The sequence below is a fragment of the Crocodylus siamensis genome, chromosome 5, assembly GCF_052110815.1.
Source record: "Crocodylus siamensis isolate JL-2025a chromosome 5, ASM5211081v1, whole genome shotgun sequence".
In the NCBI taxonomy this organism is placed as follows: domain Eukaryota; kingdom Metazoa; phylum Chordata; order Crocodylia; family Crocodylidae; genus Crocodylus; species Crocodylus siamensis.
The window spans coordinates 131,046,921-131,074,872 of NC_143399.1; the positions used below are offsets into that span (position 1 = coordinate 131,046,921).

Below are 27,952 nucleotides of genomic sequence, written 5' to 3' on the forward strand. Positions count from 1 at the left end.
CCCCTCCCGCCGTATCACTACCCCTCCTGCAGGTCCTGTGCAGCCTGTTATACCCCCAGGCCATGGGGACTTGGTAGCGCAGGCTGCTTTGCTCCAAGCCATGAGGGCTCGGAGAAACCGAAAGTGCCACGGTGGGCACTTCTGGTTTCACTTTATCTTACAAGCCGGCATGCCGGTTAGTGGAGCATGCCAGCTTGTAAGATGCCGGATAACAGAACTTTTACTGTATATAGCTGTGGAATTTAGCTCCCACAAGAAAGTACAGAGCCCTAATATACTGTACTTCTGACCCTCCCTCTCCTTTAAACAACTGCATACTTCTTGCAATTTTCCAGGACCTTTTTGTAATATCCTGCTAGATATTACTTAAGAATCTACAATAATTTATCATTTTAGACAGAGCTACTGTTTTTAACTTTTGTCTTAATTTAAAAACAAAGTAAAAAAACAATAGTTTTAAAGCTTCTAACAACATAAGAGCTTGAGAAAGATATGGTGCAACTTTGGTTAAGTTTAGTTCTACCAAACAGTGATTGTACGCTGCACAAGTAGGGGTACTTCATTATTGGGCTATTAAGTTACCTGTAGGCAAGCTTAAACTTCTCAAGTTAAAATAATTTAAATTTTAAAAAATTATAATTATAGAAAACAGAATTTCATTTAAGTTGCTGTGATTTCTAATTGTGTGTATATGTAGCAACTTATCTTTCACATGGGGAGAAATGATGAACAGAACAAGCTGTTTTCTTCCGTAGTCTGCCATGAATGTAGAATTATTTCATAAGATATCTTCATATTTTTCACTTGGTTTATGAGACCCGTGTTACTTTTTTTTTTAACTTTTTGAATTCAGAAGCAAATATCAATGAGACTCGAGTTAGGAACTCTGCTTCTGCCTACTAAGATGTTGTAACCCACAAGAACATGAATTTGATTTATTAGAAGCAGAGGGTCAAAGAGATGAGAGTGTTTGTTTACCAGCATCCAATTTTATGCATCTGTGAACATGTGATTGTAAAACCTTGTAAATCTTGTAACAAATGAAGTTGAAAAATCCAACAAATGAAAAAACCCTGTCTAGGATCAATTTCCTGATAAAGTTATTTGGAGGATGAAGCCACAATATGAATCTGAAGTGATTTTTAAGCTTTTCAATGTCCTACAGTATTGATACTCCTAGATTTCTGTTCAGAACAGCATAGAATATTAATGAATTTCATTTCTGGTGTGTCAAAGCGTGTATATATTTTTTTTCCTCCTTAATTCTTTATGGTACTTGATGCTCTCAAAAAATAGCAGAGAGTTGTTTCTGTCTCTGATACTTTGCATTTAAGGTGTTACGAGTTACACTATTTCTTAGTTTTGCTATGTTCTTGCTTTATGCATAAGGACACTTCCAATTGTGTATCTTTATTTTTATTGTACTATATATTTTAAAGTTTTAATAAGTAATATATTACCTATTGGACAAGCTGTGTTATAACAAATTTGCCATCTGCTGTGTACTAAACAATAGTCAATACATGTCTCTGAACATTTGGATACAGTTGGTTAACGTATGTGACTTATAAATAACATTGTATTTGATATCACAAAGGTAATATTTTCTGTTTTCTTTCTATGCATCACATGAGAGACTTATTTCCTGCTTGCCAGATTCAGGAATAGTAATTATAAGTAATGACAGTTTGAGAGGCCTCATTTTTTTGACACCTAGAACAATATTAGGAAAAACTTTCTTACTAGGAGGGTAGTGTTCTATGATTCTGTGTGAAAGACCTCCATTAATGACATGATGATTTGGGGTATCTCTGTGCAGTTTTGAAACTCTTCAAAAAATCTTCCTGTTCTATGCTTCAACCAGAACAGGTAAATTTATTGGAAAGGTTGGAGCTCTGGGAGGGTGTGTATTTAAGCCATTTGGGATTAATGGAGCATAAACATTGATCTTGCAGGCTTATGGAAGCTGGACATGAAGTGCCATTTCTGACTAACAGAGAACCTGTTTTAATACTTGGAGAGGGCAGGGGGAATAACTAATTTGGTATCATTCATTCAAATAATCTAACGTGAGAGAAGTACCAAAATGTTTTTACAATGTTTAAACCATATGGAAATTTAAAAATAGACTAAACTTGAACATTGGAAAGTATACTGTCAGTGCATTATTTGTCAGATAAGAACTATGTAGACTATTTTTTTTTCATCGGCTAAGAAAAACAAAATAGATATCCAAGACCTTGGAATGAATTATTTGCGGATAAGCTTGTCTTAAAGTTACCATTTTGTTTTAAAAAATACTTTTAGAAAAGTCTGCAGTCCATTGTTTTGTAGCAAAAGGCATAAATGAAGCATGTGAATTTTATCATTAGTCTTGTGATGCAATGCTTTTGCTCTCTAAAGAGAAAGATCAGGAGAAGAAGTTATAAACAGAAGATTGAAATAACACACATTAGGGCTGCAAACAGGCATTTTCTTCCGCAGATTTTTCACTGATACAAATATTTCTAGGACAGGGAGCAGTAAGGTATTCACCTTGAAACTGCCCCCTCTCCCCTGCCCCTTGCACCTTAGAATCATAGCATCATAGAAAATTAGGGTAGGAAGGGATCTCAGGAGGCCATCTATAGTCCAACCCCTTGCTCAAAGCAGAACCATCTCCAACTATATCATCCCAGGCAAGGTTTGTCTAGCTAGGTCTTAAAAACCTCCAAGGATGGCGATTACAACCTCTCTGGGTAAGATGTTCCAGTGTTTTACTATGCTCCTAGTGAGAAAATTCTTCCTAATATGTAACCTAAACTTCCCTTGTTGTACCTTGAGACCATTGGTCCTTGTTACGTTCCCTCCCTCCACAATCTTTTCTCCTCCAGACTAAATAAGTCATGTGTTTACAGCCCCCTCACCATTTTTGTTGCTCTATGCTGGACTCTCTCCAATTTGCCACATCCTTTCTGTAGTGGGGACCCCAAAACTGAACACAGGACTCCAGATGTGGTCTCACTAATGCTGAATAAAGAGGAATAATCACTTCCTTTGCCTGCTGGCAGCACTCCTACCAATGCATCCCAGTATGCTGTTAGTCTTCTCAGCAACAAGGGCACACTGTTGGTTCATATTCAGCTTATTGTCCTCTGTAACCCCCAGGTCCTTTTCTGCAGAGCTGCTGCCTAGCCACTCAGCCCCCAGCCTGTACTGGTGCATGGGGTTGTTCCATCCTAAGTGCAGGACTTTGCACTTGTCCTTCTTGAACCTCATGAGATTTGTTTTGGCCCAATCCTCCAATTTGTCTAGGTCCACTGAATCCTAGCCCTACTCTCCAGCACTCCAGCATATCTATTACTCCCCACAGCTTGGTGTCATCGGCAAACTTGCTGACTGTGCACTATATGCCATCTTGCAGGTTGTTGATGAACAAAACCAGCCCTAGGACTGGCTCCTAGGGCACTCCACTTGATACCAGCTGCCAACTATTCACTGAGCCACTGGTTACTATCCTCTAAGTCTGATTCTCCGCCAGTTTTCAATCCACCTTACAGTCCATTCGTCCAGCCTGTACTTCCTTAGCTTGCCTGTGGGAATGTTGGGGGAGACCGTATCAAAAGCCATGCTAAAATCAAGGTATACCACATCTACTGGTCTCCCTGTTTTGTGGCACTGCTCAGTCTGTTTCACTCCCAGGCACCATGGCAGCTACTGTTCCACTCTACTCTTGGTCTTTGGGAGGGGTGGGAACAGCTGCTGCCAACACATTCTCCAGACCAGGATAACCTAATTCCTCCCAGGACTCAGAGGAGGTGAGTAGCAGCTTTTTCCCCAGAGTGGGTGACCCCAGTTGTAGAAGTTGCAGGGGATATTTCCCTGCCACTCAACAATTCCTTTTCCCCAGGAGGAGTTGAGCAGCTGGAAAGTATGCAGAAGTTAATTCTATGAGAGTGACGTCTACCTGAGATGGGTTATTTTTCTCTTGGAACAGCCATTTTTGTTCTGGTAAAAACTGCATGAATGCTTGTACACATGTGGTTTCTATTGGGAGAGCTGTGATTTTCCTGTTAGAAATGTAATGTCTATACATGGCGTATGTTTGTCACACCAATGTTTGTAATAATGCCATAACTTGTATAGTTTTGTTTTCTTTTTAATGTAATGGAATCAAGCATATAAGAAGATGCTCTGCTTCTGTATTACCTATTTACTCAAATACAAGATGGCCCTGATTAGATGACCCCTCCCCCATGATTAGCTTCACTGTATGGAAAATGTATAAATTTGATATAATTTTCGGTATAGAATCTAAAAATTGGAAATTTGTCTTGAATTTGTCCCCATCCTGTTGTTACAGCAGGAAAAATAAATCTGGGGAGTCAGGTAGCCCATTTGCCCTCTGTCCCCAACTTCTCTCTACAGCCCTTCCACCTCTCTTTACTGTCAGACCCTTCTCTCCCTGAGCACATGGAAGTGAGGAACAAATTTGAAAAAACTGACCTTGAAATAAACATAGCTTTAGTAATTTGCATATAGTATCCATAGATTTAGTTCACCCAGAATTGATCCATTTTAACTTTTTTGAAATTGCTGCAAGTTTTAGCACAGGTATTCCATGAACACACTTTTAGTACTTTGGCATTTACTTACATCTAGTACAAACTATTTTTTTTTTTTTTTTGCTATGCGCGCACACATGCACCCACCCACCCACCCACACCCATCGCCATGACCTTGACTTGTAAGATGTTGGTGTGCCAGGGCAGATGGTGGGAGAGTTCTAAGGTGCCTGATCCTTGTTGTGGCAGTGCAGTCATGGCCCCTTCCCCACCACCTGCCCTGGGACATGTGCTAAGAAAAATGCCTTTGAGTGCCACACTCTAGCACCCATGCCAGGGGTTGCCTACCCCTGTATCTGCCAGTTTTAGCAAAGCTCCATGGATCTGCTGCCCCAGCACCACGTGTCTGGTCCTCATGGACCATCGCCCCTATAGCAGACTTAAAGCACTTGGCCAAAACTTTGGCCATCAGCTTATAGCTGAAGTTCAGGAGCCTATGGGTCTCCAGTTCTTCAACTCCTCCCCTCCCCATCTTGCACAAAAGAGTCCCTACCCCCAGGTGACCCTCCTGCAGCTTCTCCCTATACACCTCCATCAGGTTTGGGTCTACCTGGTCCCAGAAGATGATGTAAAACTCCTTGAGCAGGTTGTCTGCCCTAGGGGTCTGACTGTTCTTAAAGCTGTGGAGGGTGTTGTTGGTCTCCCCTGGTGTCCTCTCCTTCACCACTTACTGGCCCTTGTTTCCCCCATGGACCAAGCTGAGCTCGTACAAGCATTCCTGCATGCCCTCCAGGTCCTCTGGGCATGCTGTGTACCGCTTTGAGTAGATGGTTGCTGCCTTCTCTAGCATCCCTTTGTTCGACCAGCAACTCATCCCAGTTCTGTCCACCAAGCTGGTCGTGGCCTTCCTCCTGGTCATCTTCAACCTGTCAAAGCAAACAGACCACTCCTCCCCCTCCTTCACCCAGGGGGCCTATGGCCTGTTCCCTGTACCAGGCTCTGATCTAAGCTTTCACCTCCAGCATAGCCTCCCTTACATCCTCACGCCACACTGCCTACTTGTACAGGCTCTGCAACTTGTGGTTTAAGTTTTTGTGTTGCCTCCTGATGGCTTGTTGGAAGAAATCTGTCACTGGGTACAGAGGTGGCTCTACAGGTTCTTCACCCTATGTAGCACTGTCTGAACTCCTGCTGTGTCTTTTCATTGTCCAGGAGGCTCCCATTCAACTTCCACATGCCCCTACCTCTCTTGGGCTGCCTCCCCATTTCTGCCTTCACTGTCAGAAGGCAGTGGTCCAAGAAGCAGATAGGCAGGGATTAGGCTTTTGCTATGTACCACCCCTCCCCCCCCCCGGGGCATGACTGTCTGCTTTGTGCAGTCCACCCAAGTGAAGTTATTCCCAAGTCTTTGGGCTCCTTTACTTGCACTCACCAGGCTGTAGTTAGAGATCAGTTGTTTTAGCAGCTTGGAGGGTCTGTCAAGGCCTGTTGCTTGGCCTCCACTTACTCTGTCTCCCTCATCGATGATGTATTTGACTCTCCTGCAATCAACACTGGTTGGGTACTGGGCATTGCCACAGCCATGTTTTCTAGGAAGGTATACCTTGCTTCCATATTAGCTGTGGGTAAATATTTAGGAGATCTGATTTCCCTCTTTCTGTTTGAATAGCGGATTGCAGAAGCCAGCCTGCAATAATTTCTCTGTGCTGTAGGGAGTGCACTCTATCTCCTTTCAGAAGGATTGCAACATTCACTGCTCTATTGTCATTTGCTCCTCTCCACATAGAGCAACCATGCCACCAGTGTCTTTTGAACAAAGCATAGTTTTTAGAGCTGGGCAAATTACATTTCTTGAAACATATAATGTCCATTCATAGTTGCTCCAGGCACTGTTCTATTGTGTCTACTTTTCTTTTTTTAGCAGGCTTCTTACATTTATTGAGACAATTAGTATCCCCATAATGAAAGCAGTAAGGTGAGGATCACACATTTGTTTGCATGTTGAGGGTTTTTGTTCAGGTTCAGGCCTTTCCCTCCACCCCACTTCCAGGACCCCCCCTGGAGTCCAGATCTTTTTTCTGGGTGGTTTTAGGAGACATTTAGGTCCTCCTGCTCTCCTGCTGCTGTGTCCAGCTGTCCTGATCTGTCTCTGGGTTTCCAGCGGAGCTTCCTCTTGGAAATCTGTTTCTGTTTCTAAACTGAATTCCCCTCTGGCTTCTGAGGTTTTTTCCAGACTCCCTTCTGGGGTGCCTAGGTTCACATTCTTTGTCTCTTGTTTCGTTCACAACCTCTCAGTTTATTTAGCTTCTTGAGGGAGCAGTTGTAGACAGTGGGAGTGGGGCAAGTGGGGCATCTTTGGTTCCTTTCCCTCTTTTTCCTGGAATCACTCCTCTGTTCTCTTCACCTTCACCTCCATTGCCTCCCTGTTCTCTGTTGCTGCCTGGGAAGGCTGGGCCAGGGGGACTGGGGCTGCTGTGGTTCCTGCAGTCCCCTCTTTGTTTTTTCCTATGTTTGTGTAGGATTGGGGGCAATCTTTAGAGACATGCCCTTCTTCCTCACATAGATGGCAGCTCCAGCTCTGTTCACAGTCCTTGGCTTCTTGATTTTTCTCCTTGCACCTGGCACAAATTTTAGTTGTTCATTGTGCTATTGGGTGCCTCCGCTCTCTGCATTTATGGCAGAGTTTGGGCTGCCCCCGCTAGAAGATGAAATGCCTATGGGGTCTCAGGGAGAGTGTTGTGGGGGAGATGCTGTACCTTGCTTGGATTCCCAGGCATGCTTTTCAGCATTACCCTTGTTTACCAGGCTCCAGTCCATATCTCAAACTTGTCTAGGACTTTCTCCACTTTCCCTATTTTTCCAGTGTCCTCTGAGCCAAAACTCACATCCTCTTCCTTTATCTGGGCTTAACACATTTGGATTATAATCAGCTTCTCTCTTCTCATTTTTCTCTTGACAAAATAAAACTTCAGTTGGGGATTTCCTGCAGCTGCCTCAAGCTGTCACCAAAAATCAGGTCTCACCTTGGAATCTTTGAAGCCCAATTTACATTCCACGCTGCCCAGCAGGGAAAATAGGTTAATGCAAGTTTTTCAGGTTTACCTTGAGCAGGTCTTGCATAATCTTGACTAAGAAGTCATCTCTCTCCAGAATCTGCTTTTCTTGGTTCAAGTGTCCATTCTTCACCAGGACCTTCACTGGGAAGCTTCTTCCATTTGTCTCTATGTTTGGAGGTGTTCCCCAACCTGGGATCCAGTAACTACAGAATTTAGGGTCCTTGCTCCTCCCCCCACATGAGCACAGAGGTGTCTCATTGTTCTGCATCTGAACTGAGATGTCTAGATTTAACGTTATTAGTGAATGCTAAAAAGTAAGTTGAAGGGGTGAAAGGGAGATACAGTAAGACCCAGGGGAAGGGTGACTACATTGTACAGGGTGGGTGGGGGGAAGACGCAACTAAGTTACGTAGTGAAATTGTAGCCTACTTAGCTCAGGAGTGGGTAGGGGTGGAGGATAGAGGAGCTAAGGTAGAGGTGCAATGCTTGCAAGGTAGAGAAGATACAAGATGTCCCCTGAAAGGAAACTGCATTACAGAGTGGTGGGTTTTAAAGGGAACATATAGATACAAGTAATAGCATGCAGAGTACTATTGGAGGGGTGTGGAAGAGTCCAGGTATAAATGTTCGAAGTCATGATCTATTGGTGAGTGTCATCAGGCAGTCCCCTTTCGGTCGCTTCCAGGCTGTGGTGGGTTGGAGTCTGTGTACTGGTGTTCACCCATGATGTGTTCCATGTAGATGTCATCTGATCAGAGCCAAAAGTCCAAGAAGTGATTGTACTACTTATGTATCATAAAACACTATGCATGATATTAGTCCAAAGCCAAAAGATGCATGCTTTGCCATATAGTTCATTGCTTCTGGGCCCCAATAGGGTCAACAGCATTTCAAGCCATGGTGACCCCACAGCTCAGCTCTGTTCAGTGTGTGTCTGTATTCCAGATACCTCCCACCAAGGTTCATGTGCTAATTAGCCCCACATTCATGAGACCTGTTTTTGTCATTAGTTCTGGGATTCTCCGAATATTTTAAAGCAGATGAGGCATAGGGCATTCTGGTTTGGCTTCACCTCATGGAGGGTGGGGCCACACTAAACATATGCAACAGTCTGAGAGAGGGGCCAACACAGGGATTCTGGGTGAACTGTTTGGGGTCCTGTTTGGTGATGTTTGCCAGACATTTAAGGCTGGTAAAGAAGGGGGAATCTTTGGAAATGAGAAAGGAAAGTCACAGCTCAGCATGGGAGTGAAGAAGAAGTCAAAATGTATTCAGTGTAATGGTTCACCAAGACTTGGAAAAGTCTCAGTGCTGAGGAGGATTTTGTTCAATAGGTACTACCAGGTATCTTGTTCAGATGAGTTGCACTAACCCAGGGGTGGGCAAAATACAGCCTGTGACGCCATTCTATCTGGTCCACAGGGCCCCTTAAAACTTTAGAAAATTAATATTTGTCTGTTCTTGGTTCCTGTCAAAAATGACAGGAACCAGGGGCAGTAACACCCAGAGGAAGCCCCAGAGGGCTCCTGCAACAGCAGGGCCTGCCTGGCCCTGCCCCCCCAGCTGGAAGCCCCAACAGGGGCTTCTGGACTGTGACCATGTGGCTGTACTGGGGCTGTAAACTCAGGTAAGGGGGGGTGGGAAAGGGCAGGAGAGGACCCTGGGCAGGGAAGGAGCTGGTGCTGAGCATGAGGGAAAAGCAGCCTCTCCCCCACCCCATGGCCCGTGTTCCCTGCTGCAGCTTCTCACAGCCTGCGAGGGGCTGTCCTGAGCAGGCACAGGCAGCCCCATGTGGGCTGTGAGTGGGTGCAGCATGGGGTGCCGGCCACGGGGCAGGGGAGGGACTGCTTTTCCCCATGCTCAGAACCAGCTTGTAACCCACCCCCCAGTGCCAGCCTGGGACCTGTGCCGGCTCCGGGCTCACCCATTGGGGCTGCACATGGCAGCAGCAGCTGCTCGGCATGGAGGAAAAGCAGCTCCCCTGGGCAGTGTTTGCTGCTGCTGCCCACCCAGAGCTCATACCGTGGTAGGCCTCAGTGCAGCTGCCAGAGGCTGGGCAACCTCTGTGCTGCCCAGCATGTGAGCTCTGGGCGGGCAGCAGCAGCAAACACTGCCCAGGGGGAATGCTTTACTCTGCATTGAGCAGCTGCTGCTGCTGCACGCAGCCCCTGTGGGGAGGATGGAGCTGGTGTGGGGCCCAGGCTGGCAGTGGGGGTGGGTTATAAGCTGGTGCTGAGTGCGGAGAAAAGTGGCCCCTTGCCCATCCCACGGCTGGTGGCCCGCACTGCAGCCGCTTGCTGTCCATGTGGGGCTGCCTGTGCCTGCTCAGGACAGCCCCGCGCAGGCTGCGAGTGGCTACAGCAGGGAGTACAGGCCATGGGGTGGGGAAGGGGCTGCTTTTCCCTGCACTCAGCACCAGCTCCTTTCCTGCTTGCAAGCAAGGGGATCAGGGCTGCACACTGCCCCCCCCCCGCCTGTACCATGGTGCTGGGAGGGCACTGGGAGTGAGTGGGTGTGGGAGCATGGGGCCCACACTGGAGTCCCGGGGCCAGCACTAGCAAGGCAGCAGGAGTACAGAGTCCTGGCTAGCAGGGGTTCTATGGAGCCTGACCAGCTTCCCCCTCTCCCTGCTGGTGCAGCCCAACCCAGTTGTGCAGACCCCTGCCAGCCTGTGCCCCGCTCTGGGCCCCACCAGTGCTGGTCTTGACAGCCCTGATTGGTCCCAAGACATTAGGACATTGGTCCCAAGACGGTGACCGGTGGGGTGGGGCACCTGTCAAGGGGCGGGGCTACCCATGAGACCCTCAACAGCCTGCCAAAACTGGGTAAGCGGCCCTGCACCCAAAATAATTGCCCGCCCCTGCACTAACCTATCTTTGTAGTAGGTTCTGATCAACATGTTTCCCAGTATGGGCCATGTGTTTTATAGTCATGCTCAGTGTTGGTTGCATTTAACTATCTTCATAGTTGGTTTCTGTTACTGAGCATATGTTACTTTTAACAGCAGTTCAAAGATATTCACTGTCTGTTGCAAGACAGGCAAATCAGCTAGTAGGGTTGAAGTTCTGGACTTCAGAAAAGTGAATTTCAACAGGCTCAGGGCAATAGTAGGAGAAGCACTGCAGGACCAGGGACCAAAGGTGAAAGGAGTGCATGATCCTTGAAGCACAAAAGAAGTTCATTTTCAAGTGGAGGAAAGGTAGCAGAAAAGTTGGTAAGCCCTCCTAGCTTAATAGGGATATCATGGTCCTCTTGAAAAAAAAGAAAGAGGCAAGAAACACTGGAAGCTTGGGACAGTCCCCAAAGAGGACTGTATAACAATGGCCCACACTTGTAGGGAGCAGATCAGAAAGGCTAAGGCAAAAACTGAATTTAAACTAGCAACAGAAGTCAAGGATAATAAGTCCTTCTTTAGGTATATAGGGAATAGGAGGAAAATAAATGGAAGTGTGGAGCCATTGCTTAACAATTCAGGACACCTCATTACTGACACTCAAGAGAAAACTGAACTCTTCTTGAATGACTACTTTTCTTCAGTATTTCACCAGACTAAGGGGAAAACCATAGTAGATAGGGTTCAGAATGGGCATGGTGGGAATGACCACCTTCCTACTGTTGAAGTTGAGCTGGTGCATGATCAGTTAGAAAAGTCAGACATTTATAAGTCACCAGGGCCAGATGAACTTCATCTGAGAGCGCTGAAGGAGCTGGCCAAAGTCATCGCAGGACCTCTGGTGAAGTTCTTCCAAAACTTGTGGCGCTCGGGGAAAATCCCTGATGACTGGAAGAGGCCCAATGTTGTGCCAATCTTCAAGAAGGGGAGGAGAGAGGACATGGGCAACTATAGGCCAGTTAGCCTAACTTCTATCCCAGGGAAAATTCTGGAAAAATTCATCAAGGAGTCTACGTGAAATACATTTGCAAAAGGTAGGATTCTGAATGACAGGCAGCATGACTTCATTGCAGGTAGGTCTTGTCTTACCAATTTCATCTTCTATGACCAGGTAACTTGCCACCTAGATAAGAGAGGAGGTTGATATTGTATACCTAGACTTCCAAAAGGCCTTTGATCTGGTATCCCATGATGTTCTCACAGGAAAATTGGAGGATTGCGGGCTTAACTGCTCAATAGTTAGGTGGGTAGTGTTGCAGGGCACTCAAGTATGCCTGCTCCTTTAAGAGCAGAAGCAGCCTAGCTAGAGAGCCCTGAGAGCTAAGTAGTGCTCCACAGTTGCAGGTTGCCCTGGCAGCAGGGTAATGAGGGAATTAGCTGGTACTTGCACCCAGTCAGCTGACTGGAAGGAGATAGGGCTCTGGGCACATATAAGCCCCAGGGCCAGGACTGGCAGGAGTCAGTTCTCTGGCAGCAGCCAGGCGGAAGGAGCTCTTGCAGGAAAACTTACTCAGAGATGCTTGGTTGCCTGTTCTGCTGCTGATAAGACTAACAGGCTCCAAGAGCTCCTAAAGTACCTGGGGCTAGGAGATGCACATTATGGAGAGAGAAGCTTGCCTCCTTAAAGGGGAAGAATGTTGTCTCCAGTGTTAATGGTTATGGACTCAGCAAAGGGTCTAAGAACTTACAGGGTTTAGTGGGGATCATCAGGACCATGACTGCACAGCAACTTGAGGGTAGCCTACCTATCTTATCTAAACCAACAAGATGTGGGAGGCAAGACTAGAAGGTGCCCACGGGGCAAAGCTGGCATGGTCATGGAGCTCTAGGGGCATCATGGCCATCCCTGGGAACTCTGCATAATGCCAGGTTGGAAGCTGGCTGTGGGGTAGGACCCAGAGAGTTCTAATGAATGGATCTGTGTCATCCTTATGAGAAGTGGCTGGTGGCGTCCCTCAGGAATTGCTTTTCAACATCTTTATCAGTGATTTGGACGTGAGGGTGAAGAGCTCACTAGCCAAGTTCGCAGATGACACCAAGTTATGGGGGAGCATAGTCATACTTGAAAATAGACTGCAGATACAGGTGAACCTCGACAGGCTGACAAGTTGGGCAGATTGGAACCAGGTGAAGTTCAACATCGAGAAGTGTAAAGTTCTCCATCTGGGGATGAACAGTCCCCAGCATACAGGCTCGGTGGTGCCATACTGACTAGCACCGTGACTGAAAGGGACCTCGGGGTAATAATAGATCATAGTATGAACATGAGCCATCAGTGTGATGCTGTAGCCAGCAGCGCAAACAATACTCTGGCGTGTATCAACTGATGCATCTTATGTAAGACTGAGCAAGTGATTCTTCCGCTGTACTCCGCACTGGTGAGACCACAGCTGGAGTACTGCATCCAGTTCTGGGTGCTGCACTTCAACAAGGACATGGGAAAGCTTGAGAGAGTCTAGAGAAGAGTCACCTATATGATCAGAGACTTGCAAGGCAAGCCATATGAGGAAAGGCTGAGGGACTTGGGCCTCTTCAGCCTAAAAAAAAAGAAGGCTGAGAAGGGACATCATAGCAACTACAGGGGAATACATCAAGTGCTGAGAGGGGACTTCATAGCAACATCAGGGGAATACATCAAGGGCTCAGTGAACAACTGTTCAGCAGGCCACCTGCGGGCAAAACCACGAGTAATGGCCACAGAGTTGTGGAAGATGGTTTCAGGCTTAACACTAGGGAAAACTTTTCACAGTTAGGGTGTCCAGACTGTGGAATAAACTCCCTCCAGAGGTGGTGCAATCACCTACCCTGGAAATCTTCAAGAGGAGACTGGATGGTCACCTTGCTGGGTTCACTTGACCCCAGTTGTCTTTTCTGCCTAGTGTAGGGGGCTGGCCTCAATGATTTTGCAAAGTCCCTTCTAGCCCCTTACAGTCTATGAATCTATGAATGGACAATGTATTTAGTGAGGTGTCCTTGTATGTGAATGTAGGATGAGGGGCTTTTTCCCCCTGCTGACTGGGGGGAAAAACCTCATTTTGTATTTGAGTAAATATGATATTTGCTATCAGAGGCAAAATATTTCAAGGTATTTTAACTTTTATCAGATCCCCTGAAAGAACCTTTATCAGGTACCATGTGTGACTTTAACTACTAAGACATCTCCTGGGAAGAACACTTGTTCCATATCTTACCAGTCGCATAGATTCCTGACTTGTATTAATGAACTCTCCCTGTCTCAGGAAGTATACAGTCCAACCAGAGGAAGTGTGCACTTAGATTTAGTTTTGGCCAAGGGGGATGACCTGGTGAGTGATCTGATGATAGAGGGGAACCTAGGCAACAGTGACTGTGACCCTCTCACTTTCACTATCTGTTGTAGGGCTGGGAAATCAGTCAGTAAGGTACAAATTCTTGACTTTAAAAAAGCTGACTTTAATAAGCTAAGGACTTTAGTGAGTAATGCCTTGTGAGATCATAGACTGCAGGGAAAGTGTGGATGAAGAGTGCTCGTTCCTCAAGGACATGATCCTCGGAGCACAGACTTCCATATCTGTATGTGAAAAAGGTTACATAAGGGCCGATCTTCTGAAAAAGAAAAGGAAGGCTTATCAACAATGGAAGTTACGAATAGGCCCCAAGGAGAACTACATAAGATTGGCTCACACCTGTAGGGGGCAGATTAGAAAAGCAAAGGCAGTAACCGAATTCAGGTTTGCAATTGAAATTAAGGACAATAAGAAGTCCTTCTATAGGTACGCAGGCAACAGGAGAAAAATCAGTGGAAATGTGGGACCACTGCTCAGTGCATCTGGACATCTGATCACTGACATCAGGAAGAAAACTGAACTCCTGAATGAGTACTTCGCATCTGTATTCCACCAGTCTCAGAGTGATAGCCTGCCGAATGCAAATATGGCAGAGAATAGTCACAGTAGGCATGATCACTTACCAACAGTCAATGTAGAGCTGGTGAAAGAACAGCTAGAGAGGTTGGATACGTATAAGTCAGCAGGACTGGGTGAACTTCATCTGAGAGTGCTGAACAAACTAGCCAAAGTCATTGCAAGACCACTGGCAAACCTCTTTGAGAATTTGTGGCACCTGGAAGAGGCCCCAGAAGACTGGAAGAAGGCCAGTGCTGTGTCCATATTCCAGAAGGGGAGGAGAGAAGACCCAGGGAACTTCAAGTTGGTCATCCTGACCTCAATCCAAGAAAAAGTTCTTGAAAAATTTCTCAGCCCATATGTGAGAAGTTAGTAGAAGGCAAAATTCTGAACAACAGCCAGTGCAGTTTTGTCATGGGTAGGTCATGTCTGATTAACCTTGTCTCCTTCTATGACCAGGTTACTCACTACCTGGATAAGGGAGATGAAGTCAATGTCATTTACTTAGACTCTAGGAAGGCCTTTGACTTGGTGTCCCATGAGGCTTTCAAAATAAAACTAGGGGACTACAGGCTCAACACTTCAGTGCTCAGATGGGTGAGAAACTGGCTGCAGGGTTCTACCCAGACAGTACTAATAGCCAAATCTGTGTCGACCTGGCCGAAGATAGCCAGTGGGGTGCCCCAGGGTTTGGTGCTTGGACCAGTGCTTTTTCAGCATCTTCATCAATGATCTGGATTTGGGGATGAAAAGCACACTGCCAAAGTTTGCCATTGACACAGAGCTGTGGGGAAGTGCGGCCACACGTGAGGGTAGGCTGATGATCCAGGAGGGCCTAGACAGATTAGTTAGATGGGCGGACCAGAACCAGATGCTGTTCAACACTGAGAACTGTAAAGTGCTCCATCTGGGGAGGAAAAATCTGCAGCCAACCTACAGGCTCGGTGGTGCTATGCTAGCTAGCATCACATTCAAAAGGGACCTTGAGGTCATAACTGACCATAAAATGAATATGAGCCACCAGTGTGATGCTACTGTTAGCAGAATAAACAATACACTTGCATGCATTAACCGATGCATCTCAAGGAAAACTAAGGAAGCTATTCTCCCGCTCTTCTTGGCATTGGTGAGGCCGCAGCTGGAGTACTGCATCCAGTTACACCACATTTCAAGAAGGACGTGGAGAAGATTGAGAGAATCCAGAGAAGAGTCACTTGTATGATTAGAGGCCTGAAGAGCAAGCCATGTAAGGAAAGGCTGACAGACATGGGACTGTTCAGCCTGGAAAAGAGAAGACTTTGTGGGGATTTGGTGGCAGCTTACAAATATATCAGGGGTGAGCATCAGGGGCTAGGCGAACAGCTATTCACCAAAGTGCCCCAGGGAAAAACCAGGAACAGCAGTCATAAACTCCTAGAAGGAGGTTTCAGGCAAGATATAAGGGAAATCTTCTTTATGGTTTGTGTGGCTAGACTCTGTAATAGACTCCCAGCAGGGGTGGTGCAGGCACCTACCCTGGAGATCTTCAAAAGGAGACTGGATGCATACCTTGCTGGGGTCATTTGACCCCAACGGTCTTTCCTGCCCAGAAGTGGGGGCTGGACCGGATGATCTGATAAGGTCGCTTCCAGCCCTAAACTTTGGTGAATCTGTGAAGTAGTGCAAGCTACAATAACATACTTTACATTTACTTTACTTTTATATACTTTACATTCATAATAGTCATTTAAAAAAATGACATTTTTCCAAGCGTTATGGCACTATGGCATCTGCAGTACCACAACTGTTTTATTTAACTTGTATAAAAATCACATGGTATCTCAGATAGCATAGTATGGCAACTGTTGGAAGCCAAGTTTTAAAGCTGATTTGGTATATAGAGCTTATTTGTTTTTCATCTCAAAATTCCAATTCTTAGGAGTAAAGTAAGAGACTATAAGAAGGATGCTAAATGTATGTGCAATTCAAGGTCTGCCTTTCTACTGTTGCAGGAGAAGGATGTTTTGAGAGCAGGGGAAAATGGCTGAGTTTGCCTTCTCATTTAAAACAGAGATTAAGTTAGTGTTCTGTTTTATGCCTGCTGTACATCACAATATGAGTGGGAATTTAAAGAGCCTGACCATCTGCCCAAGTCAGCACTCTATGCTCCCTCTGGTTCATGATGCAGAAGCTGGCAGGGTGTGGTGGGAAGGTGCATGTTCTCTTAATCAAGTCCTGATTGAGTGCCAGGTTACAGTCCTACTAAGTAAATGCATAAATGTTGCTTGCTGCATCTTACTTATCCAGAATTTTGCCTTAAACTTTACGGTGCTGCTTATGATATATAGACATAATACTTATTACAGATGGGTAACCTGATGTACAGAAAGGTCAAGTGACTTATTTGGTGGTACACAGCGAGTCATTGGTAAAGTAAAAAATAGAGAGCCCTGGAGTTTTGTTTCCCAATCTCTTAATTTAATATCTAAACCTATGATTTTTCTTTTTGCATCGTGACCCCGTGATAAGTCAAGTTTTGGGGCCCTCTTCCAGAAAAATTATGATGTAAGGGAAAGGGTGGTTATTGTCCTCTCTCTGCCATATCTAATTGCAGTCCTGTATTGGCAACCTGTGCACTAGCTGATCTCTTTCCTCTCAGCTTCCCTCTGAAGGACCACTGGAGGTATTGCTGTGAATTCTTAATGGCTTAATATCCCTATATAATTCTGGGGGCTCGCTAGATAGGCTCCTATGATCTTCTTTATTCTAAGCAACAGCTTTTAACTGCATAACAGCTTACTTCCTTGTCTTTCCATGCCAACCTAGTTGTATGAGAATGGAAGATTTGTCCAAGGAATAGAGACTTATTGTTGGGTCTTAAGCAAATCTTAAAATTGCTTCCATATTTAATTTTGCTTGAAGAAGGACTGATATTCAGGCACATCTTGTAATAGTGTTCTAATATTTTTTTGTTTCGTTTTGCATTTTAGGCTGTTACACTTTTAACTGAACTGATCAGGGAAAACTTCAGGAATAGTAAATTGAAACAATGCCTTTTACCCACCCTTGGAGAGCTCCTTTACCTTATAGCCAGTCAGGTAAGAACAGAAGGTGATCTTTACAAATCTCTTTACCAAGCTGTATATCATTTTCAGTAGAAAATAAACATCCTTTTGGCACTTGTATCCTAAAGTGCATGTGGATATTTTTGTCATATATACATTGTAGTATATAAATTATTTTTCAAGGTGCTGGTATCTATTTTTCAGTAGTTTTTTTTCAGTGTTGTGACATTGAAGATGCAGGGGATTTGCAGTAGAGGTGTGTGAAATGGATGGTATGCAATTCGGATTCAGACCATATCTCAGACAGTGATTCAATTGGTTGATTTGGATCACTGTCCTAATTTGATTTGTCTGAATCCAAATTTTGAAGATTCAGTGCTGATTCAGAGAATCAGTGATTCAGCCATAGACACAGCTTTAAATGTTTTTTCTACATACCTCAAGGTGCTAGGCATGGCTTGTGAACACTGTAATGGTGGGGCGGATATAGCATCCCATAGCAGTGCAGGGGGGTGGGTCCTCCGTGTGCTCGGTGGCAATCCCAGAAGTGGACCAGAAGTGCTTCTGGTCCATTTCTGGGTCCACTTTTGAGCATGCTGGGGACCCTGCTGCGCTCCTGTGGGACACTTCATCCACTCCAGCATCTCGGCGTGATAGCTTGAGTAGGGCTGTGCAAAGCTTTGGTCTCTGATTTGATTGAGCAGAGATTTGACCCATTTTGGCAAACAAATCTCCGAATCTGAATCAAATAAGGAGACCTTTTAATCTCTCTGAATCAAATCAGAATCTCTGAATCGATTCGGGGAGATTCGGACACAGACACAGCTTTAAATGTTTTCATACTTTGAGGTAGCAGGTGACTTGTGAACACTGCGATGCTGGGGCGGATGGAGCATCCCGTAGGAGCATGGGGGGCTCCCCAGCATGCTTGCCAGCAGAAGCACTTCTGGTCCACTTCTGGATCCACTGGAGAGCATGTTGGGGGGCCCACCCACACTTTCTCAGCTCAGCAACTGGTGCCTCCTGGATCTGGGGGAGGAGACACCCAGGGTCCCTCCAAGGCTGATTACTGAGCTGGGGGGGCTGCCAGGGGCACCTCCTGTGCACTCCCCACCTTACCCAGAAGTGGACCAGAACCCAGAAGTACTTCTGGTCCATTTCTGGGTTTGCCAATGAACACGAGAGTGGACCACCATGCTCCTGTGGAATGCTCCATCCACCCCAGCATTGCAGCATTCAAGCTGCACTGGTACCTCAAGGTATGTAGAAAAAATATTTAAAGCTGTGTCTGGCCGAATCACTGATTCTCAGAATCAGCATTGGATCTTTGGATTCGGCCAAATCGAATCAGGGACAGTGATCAGAATCAACGAATGGAGTCACTGTCCCTGATTCAGGCCAAATCCAAATCAAATATGGCCCGCTTCGCACACTCCTAACCTCAAGGTATGTAGAAAAAACATTTAAAGCTGTGTCTGTGTCTGAATCATTGAATCTCTCTGAATCGATTCAGAGGGTTCCGATTCAATTTGGAGACATTAAAAAGTCTCCTGATTCAGTTCAGATTCGGAGATTTGCTTGCTGAATCTCCACCAAATCAATTGGTGACCAAAGCTTCACACAGCCCTAATTTTGCAGTTCCTATAAAATCCCCTGCTATTAAACTTATGAAGTCACATACTTTGTGCTTTGTTATCATTATTTCACCATTCACAGATGGAAACTTGTGTAGTTTGTTATTTTATATTCCATCCCTAATTAGTGTATTTTAAAGGCTAGTTGTATAGGGTGCCTGTAGACGTGCAGCGAGACTGCTCTGATGTGTTGTAATTACAGTGTGTCAGAGCAGACTTAGTTAATCGAGTTTGCTGGAATGTGGTAATTACCACACTTTAGCAAACCCTAGACCATGTTCTAACATCACATCTATCAGCGTCTCGATGCTGAAAAATGGTAGCAGGAAAAATGGTCCCTGGTGCCATTTTTCAGCTCAGGGACGCTGATACATGTGACACTCTGGGCGCTTTAAAGCACCCCGATTCCTGGAGCACATTTATAAACACCCATAGTTTTAACCTTGTTTTAATTTCTCTCAGCAGTCTTTTGTATTAGAGAAATTGATCCAGAACCTGAAGTATTGGTAGCTTAGAGACACATTATCATGAATTAGTTATATTGGTCATGTGTAAGCAGAAGTTGTCCAAACCAATTTATATATACATACATGTAGTTTACACATACACAGACACTCTCAATGCTTTGTTTTATATGTAGCTGATATTTTGATGTTCTCTGCAAGACTGAAAATAATTAAAAGACAAATTACATGGGGAAAAATAATTTAAATGGGAAAATGTTAATGACAATTGGGAACTGCTCAAGTCCTGCACTAGAAGCCCAAAATACCAGAATTAAGAGGGATGGCTAAACTGATTAAAAAGCCAGCATAGGGGGCAGTAAAAACACAAGTGGAAGAAAAGGGAAGTTTGTGATAACTAATATAAATCCAAAACCAGAAACTAGAAAAAGGTAATAAGAGAAGCAAAAGAACACTAGAAAGAATCTGTGGCCAACAATATTAAGTAAGATGAAGAATTTTTAAAGCAAATTGTGGGAACAAAATGAATTCTAGAAATGGTCCATTATTAGACACAAAAGGTAAAATTCTTAATAGTGCTGCAGAATGCACAAATTGTTCATTGAATATTCCTGTTCTATATTTGGAAAAGGCCAAGTGATACAGTTATAACATATGGTAGTAATAAAATACTTTGTGTTCTAGCAGCAATTGAGGAGGGTATTCATCATCAGAAGCTATGAAATCTAGATATTTTTAGGTTAAGTAGATCTAGATAGTTTGCATCCACAGATTTTACAAGACCTAGCTGAGGAGCTGTTTGAACACTTAATGTTCTAGAGCAGGGCTGTCCAACTACTAAACAGCTGGGGCTACTAAACATAAGCCACAAGTTCCCTGGGCTGCATGCTGTCTGTGTCCCACCCTGTGGCAGGCACCATGTGACCCTGCAGATCCTGGTTCCTGGTTCAACCAGAGTAATGGGGGAAGCAGTAGCTAGATGAGAGCCCAAGAACTGCAAATTAACCCGTTGGCGGTCTCATGTACTCTGTGGGCCATAAGTTGGATAGCCCTATTATAGAGGATTGGAAGAAAATTAATATAATGCTAATGTTTACAAAAGGGTGATTTTTTTTTAAGGCTGTTCTAAGCCTGTCTACCTGATCCAAGGCAAAATAATTGAATAGCTGATACAAAGCTTGATTTTTTTCAAGAAAGCAGGTAATATAATGCCAGCCAGCATAGGTTTATGGAAAAGAGATCTTATCAAAATGAAGCAATATTATTTTTAGGAGATTACACATCTGATATGCATCCACATGCACCCAAGAAGCAATATACCCTGGTTGGGATGCTCCTGAGTATGCCCTGTCTGCCATTCCTTCACCTGTGTCCATACTTCAAACCCAGAAATGTTTATCAGGCCATTTCAAGACATCTCTAATAGCCACTCTTCAAGCTTGCTTGAGGTGAAGATTCTGAGATGGGCTATAGAGGGATGTTCTGGAATGATCACGGTGGTTTATTTCCAGGCTTGGAGTACGTGAGTGGGAGCAGGTGGGTGAGTCATGCTTGTGGGCGTTTTTGCTGGGAAGTTATTGCTATGGTGAGGACATACTGTATGTAACATACCTAGGCTTCAGCAAGATGGTTGATTGAGAACTGCATGTCATTTTGCTTAAGAAAATATAATATAAAATTAACATATACATGTTTAAATTGATTAAAGACTAACCAACTAACAGCGCTTACAAAATTTTAAATGCGGAACAAACTTGTTCCTATTGGTGTTCCTCTGGGAACTGCTGCTTTGTTCTATTTTTTTTTCCATTTTTATCAGTAACCTCAAGTAAAACAAAATTGCTACTGCTAATGTTTGCACATGACTGAATGAGAGTGAAATAGTTAAAATGGGTAATGTTGAGTGATATTGATTGCTTAGTAGGGTGGGTAGAAGCAAGCAATATATATTTTAATATGCCCAGTTGTAAATTATGTATACAACCAAAAATGATAGGCCATATGTACTGGATGGGGATTCTATCCTGAGGAGTTTAACTGTTATCAAGGAGTTATGGGTCTTGGTGGATAATCAGTTGAATGTGAGCAGGGCTAAAAAGGCTTGAGTCTTCTAGGGTGTATAAATAGGAATGTAGAGAGGTTATATAACCTAAATCAGGGATCAGTAATATACAGCACATACGGTCGTTCCTCTGCGGAGCTTTTTTAGCTGGCCCTCCAAGCTCCAGGATACAGTAGACTGCGAGGAGTATCCCAAAGTGCAGTGCACTTAGGTGCGTGTACAGGAGCTTCCATGGCAACAACAGCTACCCAGCCCATTCTGTACTGCGCCCCTGCAGCAGCTGTAGTGATAACTTGGACAGAGGCACTAGCAGATCCCCAACCAATCCAGCACATGGTGCAGAATAGCATAGAGACCTGGGGAGGAGTTGTGGCTGTGGCTTGGGTCACATGGTCTGCTCTGCAGTGCATGTCAGGCTGGTCGGGGCATGCTGCCACTTCTGTCCCAGTTCCTGAAGCTATAGCAGCTGCCTGGTGAAGAATGCTCTGTACCTTGCTTTATACCCTGTGCTGGGCAGCAGCTGCAGTGGCTACGCTGGGTGATGTACCTCACCAGCCCAGTGCTTGGTGCAGAACAAACATGCATAGCTGTGGCCATGGCCACCGTAGCAGCTCCTCCATGCATTCCAGAGCATGATGTACCAGAAAGCAGCAGCAGGAACTGGGATGGAGGCACCAGCACGTTCCCAACTTGTAACAGATCACATGGCTGTAGCCACGGTGACTGTAACTGCTCCTCTATGGACACATCTAAATGAGACGTTTACTGTGGATCTGCCTAATTAGCTCTACATGTCTATTAGGCCACAGGAAACTGAGTAACTCTGCTGCAGGTTAGTACTTCTGAATACAGTAGAGTTCTGTAGTCCACAGCAGTGCATGTGTAGATGGTGATGAGGCTGGCTGAGACACGATGGTGCTTCAGTGCAGGGACTGCCTGCTGGCTAGCCCTGCAAGGGCTAGCCCTTGGGACCACCCTTGTGCCCCAGCCAGTTCCTCTGCAGCTGAGAGCTGAGTTGGAGTAGCCCTGGGCTGGAAGGCTGACCCTGTAGGCCCCTTGCCAGGGCTGCTTTGACCCGGCTAAACATGCTGCAGTCCTGAGTGCATGTTTAAACAAGGCGCCCAGGAGCAATAAACTTTGACATGATATGTGACGGAGTTTATTGCTTCATGCTAATAGCACATGTAGATGCCACTTCCCTGTGTCCCAAAGCATGCTGTGCTGGCCAGTAGCAGCAGGGACTAATATGTCCCTGGCCAGCCTGGCCCAGACTATACAGCTGTGGCCATGACTGCTGTTGTGGCTCCTGCACTTTGGGATGCTCCTCACAGTCTGCTGGTCCTGGAACTTGATGTGTCATGGGCTGGGCTGTAGTAGCAGGGATTGGGGCAGGCTCCAGGCTGTTCTCAGCCAGACATAGGCTCCCAGAGTAGCTAGGTAATGAGTTGTGCTGTGCTGCACTTAATCAATAAGGATCAGTGGATGGGGATGTTCTGAAGGTAGGAATCTGCTGCTTCAGTTGGTGGTGTGGAGTTTTGTGGAGGGAAGAGAGGAACTTGCTTGTAAGGTGCATGAGCAAGGACAGCCCATCCTTCCACTTCCTGCTGCGTGCAGAACCGGGGAGGTTTCTATCCCTAGGGATGGGATTACTCTGGTAGGTGCTCCATGTGTCTTTTTACTGCAGAAAAACTGCAAGGAGTTGTAGTGAGTTCCTGAAATTCACTTGGAGAGTAGTGCCTCAGATTAATTCAGCATCATTGCCAACTAGACAGTCCAGTAATCTTTGTACATGATGTACTGAAGGAGCCACCCACTGCCATGTCATTGTCAAAAAAACAAAACCAAAATTGATAGTGAGTGCTTAGTGTTCAATGAGCTGTGGAAGTATGATTACTTTTTTTTGCAATGACAAGACAAAGCAGTCTGCCCGATTTGCCAAGATGCTGTTTCACTGTTCAAAGAATACAGTATAAGGTGTAATTTTGATACACATCATAAAGAAAAGTATGACTGTTTGGTAAGGTAACCTATGAGTGACAAAACAGAAGCTCTGAGAAACAGTTTGCTAGGTGGCAGGATATTTTTAGAAGAGACATTGAGCAAAACCTAGGAATTGCTCAAGCTAGTTATCATGTGGCTAAGTTAGTTGCTGATGGTGGAAGACCTTTTACAGACAGATAATTCACCGAAGAGTCTGATGGTAGTAATTGAGGAGGCATACATATCCTTAAAAAAGAAAAAGAAAAGATAAATGATGAGAGGTTTTTCTGCTCATACTATGAGCAGATCAGATGGGGACAGATTTGCCTAGCATGCTGAATGAAAAGGCCACAATGTTCCAAGACTTCTTATTGGCGCTTGAGAGTAATGACATGTCAGATATAGCCCAACTGCTCATATCTGTGCAAGGAATAGACTTGAAGATTGTGGTTATTGAGAGGCTTGATGCACTTTAGGGTCCGAGGGAGACAACTGGAGAAGACTTATTTATCAAAGTGTGTGAAACAGTGAGAATGCTTCATCTGAGCTGGGAGAAACTGAAAAGCATAATAACAGATGATTTACAAACCATGACAGGATACAAGGCTGGTGTAATAGGATACATCAGCAACGAAAGGCAGATATCGAATGCTGACCCTCCAAGGCAACTTCACTGCATCATAAACCAGCAGTCATTTTGCAGCAAGGTGTTACATTGGCAATCAGTCATGGGCGTGGTTCTTTGAAGCATGATTTTCATCTGGGGCCCTGGCTTGAACCATTGTCAGTTTCAACAGTTCCTTGACGACATTGAAGCGGAATATGGAGCTGTCTCACAAGTGGGATGGCTCAGTTGGGGTAAGGATCTCAAATGTTTCTTCCAGATGCCAAATTGGATTGATATATTCCTAACAGAGAAAGGAAAGCATAAAGCTGAACTGTCTGATCTGGGATTTAGCATTTTTAGCAGACATAGTAGAACTGCTGAATGATCTGAATGTAAAATTTCAGGCAAAGGGAAGCCTCCTGCCTGAAAGGTTCACTGATGTGAAAGCTTTTAAGATTAAACTGAACCTTTTGATGAAACATATCACTGAAATAAACTTTTCACACCTTCCTTGTTGCAAACATTTATTGAGTGAAGAAGGAATTGATTTGGACTTTACACTGGGCAGGTTTATTGAGGCTTTAAAACACGTGTAGGGGGAAATCCAGGAAAGGTTTAAGGATCTCTATAAGTATTCAAAAGACATTTGCCTTCTCCACAACTCATTTGCATTTGATATTGAAGAGGCATCTGAAATATATCAGATAGAACTTGCAGATTTTCACGCAAGTGATGCTTTGAAAAACACTTTTATAAACCAAGTGACCTGATCACCTTCTATTCAAGTACAAAACCCTGCACTTGGGACAGAATAATTTCATGCACAAACACGGATTGGGGAAATGAGTGGCCAGGCTGCAGTACTGCAAAGAAGGACCTGGTGGTTAAAATAGACCATAAACTGAACGTGAGCCAACAGTGTGCTCTTGTTGCAAAAAAAAAAGCCTGTAGCACCCTGGATTGTATTAACAGGAGTGACCTTTGCAAATCAAGGGAATTGATTCTTCCACTCTGTTCAGCACTGGTGAGGGCTCACCTAGAGTACTGTAAACAGTTTTGGGCCCCATACTTCAAGAAAGATGTGAACAGATTGGAAAGACTCCAACTCAAAATGACAAAGGTGATTAGGGGCCTGGGAAGCGAGACTTAAGAGGAAAAGATGAAAGAACTAAGGTTGTTTAATACATAGAAGAGAAGGTTGAGGGGGATTTAATAACAGTCTTCAAATCCTTAAAGAGGGATTATAGAGAGGATCGAGATGTGCTTTTTTCTGTGATGTTAGGGGCAGGACTAAGAGCAATGGCCTCAAGCTTCAGCAAGATAAATTTAGATTGGAGATTAGGAGGAACTTTTTGATTATGAGGGTGGTCAAGCACTGGAACAGGTTACATAGAGAAATGATGGCATCTTCATCCTTGGAAGTTTTCAAGAACAAGTTAGACACACATCTGGCTGGGAGAGTTTCATCATGGGTAAATCTGTTTTGAGCAGGAGGCTGGACTAGATGAACTTGTGAGGTCCCTTACAGCCCATCTTCTCTATGATTTTATGCAAGGAAAATCTGTTTTAACAGTTATTCTGAAGGAATGGATTTTTGCTTCTTCTCCAGGCTTCATGCCTCCTACAAGATGTTCCAGATTATAGGGCAGAGTTTTTCAACTGAGTATGTGTGCCCCTAAGGGTACTTCTGATGGCCTCAGGGGTTCTTGGCAGCAGATGCTGCTACTGCCATGCCACTGGGACTTCTGTTGCTGCTGTGCTGCTGGCCCTTCCGGTGCTGGCACTTTGCCAATTGGCAGCAGGGGGGGATTCCCTCCTGGTTGCCAATTGGTCAATGGGGTACCCTTCCCCCCATCAACTGGCTGCTGGGCCCTGCCCCCCTGGTCACTGATTGGCTGCTGGGGGATTCTCTGCTTCCTCCCCCACGCTTGTTTGGCCTCTGGGGGACTCCTGCCTTCTCAACAGGCCACCAGGGGTACAATGACCCAAAAAGATTGAAAACCTCTGTTCTAGGGCATAAGTGGATATACACATCTGTAAAGAGGGCAAAGATTTCATGGCATCTTCAATACAGTCAATCAACTCTGCTCTTTGTGAGAGAAAGGAGCACAACTCCATGTCTATCTTGGTACCACTACTTAGCAGAGTTAGCAAGCTAGAGAAACCCAGAGACTCCAGAAACCTAATTGGATCAATAATAGTGAAATTAGTACTGCATTGATGATTGACTTTGACTTTGATACTGACTCACTGATCTCAATACTGTTTCTGTTTAAAATAACCACAGTGCTAATAATTAAGGATTCCAAATCACTCTCCTAAAAATGCCTTCTTGGTACTGCTGTCTATGCTATCTCTACAGAGCTAAACAGTACTGTAAGTCACCAAATATTTTGGTGGTATTTGGTAGCTGACCAAAGGAAAGGTTATGAGATTATGCAGCTCAAAGACTTTCCACATGGGTTCCAGATTATATCAGGACAAGTCTATATCAGTAAGTTGACTCCTCCAGTTCATATGATATCCCATTCTACCATTCCATTACTTCAGGCAGTTTTAATGACCATGTTATAATAGCAGTTCCAGTTAGGCAATTACGTGGAGATTAGTTTATATATTTATCCAGTGGCATTCCTTGGTGACCACCTCAAACTATTGGGTATAAGCCTGTGCAAGTCGGCAGCAATCTGCTCTGGCTTTGGATCCGGCCGTTTCGGATGGCCACGATCTGATCTGGAGCTCTGGACTGGGTTTCCGCCTCGACCCAGCCGAAGCGGCTCAGAAGCTTTGGAGCTGCCTTGGAGATCTGGCCATAGGGTATAATGGAAAATCAATGAAATAGCTATAACTTTGTTGTTTTTTGTCCAATTTGGATGAATCTTACAGGGATGGTAGCCTCTGCTGAGAGCATGAAACCTGCCAAGTTTCAAGAAAATGGGTGCAGGAGTTTGGGGGGAACTGTACCCCAAATTCTTGAAAGCCAAACTTGTGTCACGGCTGTGTGTTACAACACAGGGGAGGTTAAAACTGCAGGGCTGGTAGCTCTTACTGAGGCCACAAAGCCTGCCAGATTTCAAGGAGATCAGTGCAGGGGTTTGGGGGAAACTGCACCTCAAGCTGCGGACGAGCAGAACTTATGCCATGGGTGACACTGTGTGTGTTAAGGCACAGCAGGATGACAGCTGCAGGGATGGTGACCCCTGCTGAGGCCACGACACCTGCCAGCCGTCGAGGAGATTGGTGCAGGGGGGTTCTGGGGCCCTGCACCCTTAGCTACTGACTGGTCCCTGAATGAATCATGATTGATTGATAACTGGGAACACAGCAGCTTTGCAGCCAGGCCTGCAGTAGTGTCTCCCAGGCCCCAAGCCAGAGATGGTCAGTCCCACAAGCACCCATAGCATGAGTTTTGCTTGCTCGCAGCTTGAGGTGCAGTTCCCCCAAAAACCCTGCACCGATCTTCTTGAAACTTGGCAGGCTTTGTGGCCTCAATAAGACCTACCATCCCTGCGGTTTTGACCCCCGTGTTGTAACACATAGGCGTGACAGGAGTTTTGCTTTCAAGAATTTGGGGTGCCATTGTCCCCAAACCTCTGCACTGATCTTCTTGAAACTTGGCAGGCTTCATCCTCTCTGCAGAGTCTACCACCCCTGAAAAATTCATCCAATTTGGACAAAAAACAACAAAGTTATATTTTATTGTTTCCCCATTATACCCTATGGCCGGGTCTCCGAGGTGGCTCCAAAGTGCTTCGGAAGCTCTGAACCGCTTCGGGAAGCCTTC

At 45.0% G+C, this 27,952-nt stretch overlaps 1 protein-coding gene across 5 annotated transcripts in view; it reads left to right on the top strand.

The window, feature by feature from the left end:
- The window catches only part of ULK4 (unc-51 like kinase 4), a 454,563-nt gene that overhangs the window by 62,468 nt on the left and 364,143 nt on the right, over positions 1-27,952 (top strand). For 4 of the 5 annotated variants that reach the window (XM_090050395.1, XM_090050394.1, XM_090050397.1 and 1 more), the window contains one exon: positions 17,347-17,454. The exons of the other annotated variant lie outside the window; for it this stretch is intronic. In XM_090050395.1, coding sequence (XP_089906521.1) covers positions 17,347-17,454 — 108 coding nt within the window. The remainder of the gene's footprint in view (positions 1-17,346; positions 17,455-27,952) is intronic. 5 annotated transcript variants of the gene reach the window in all.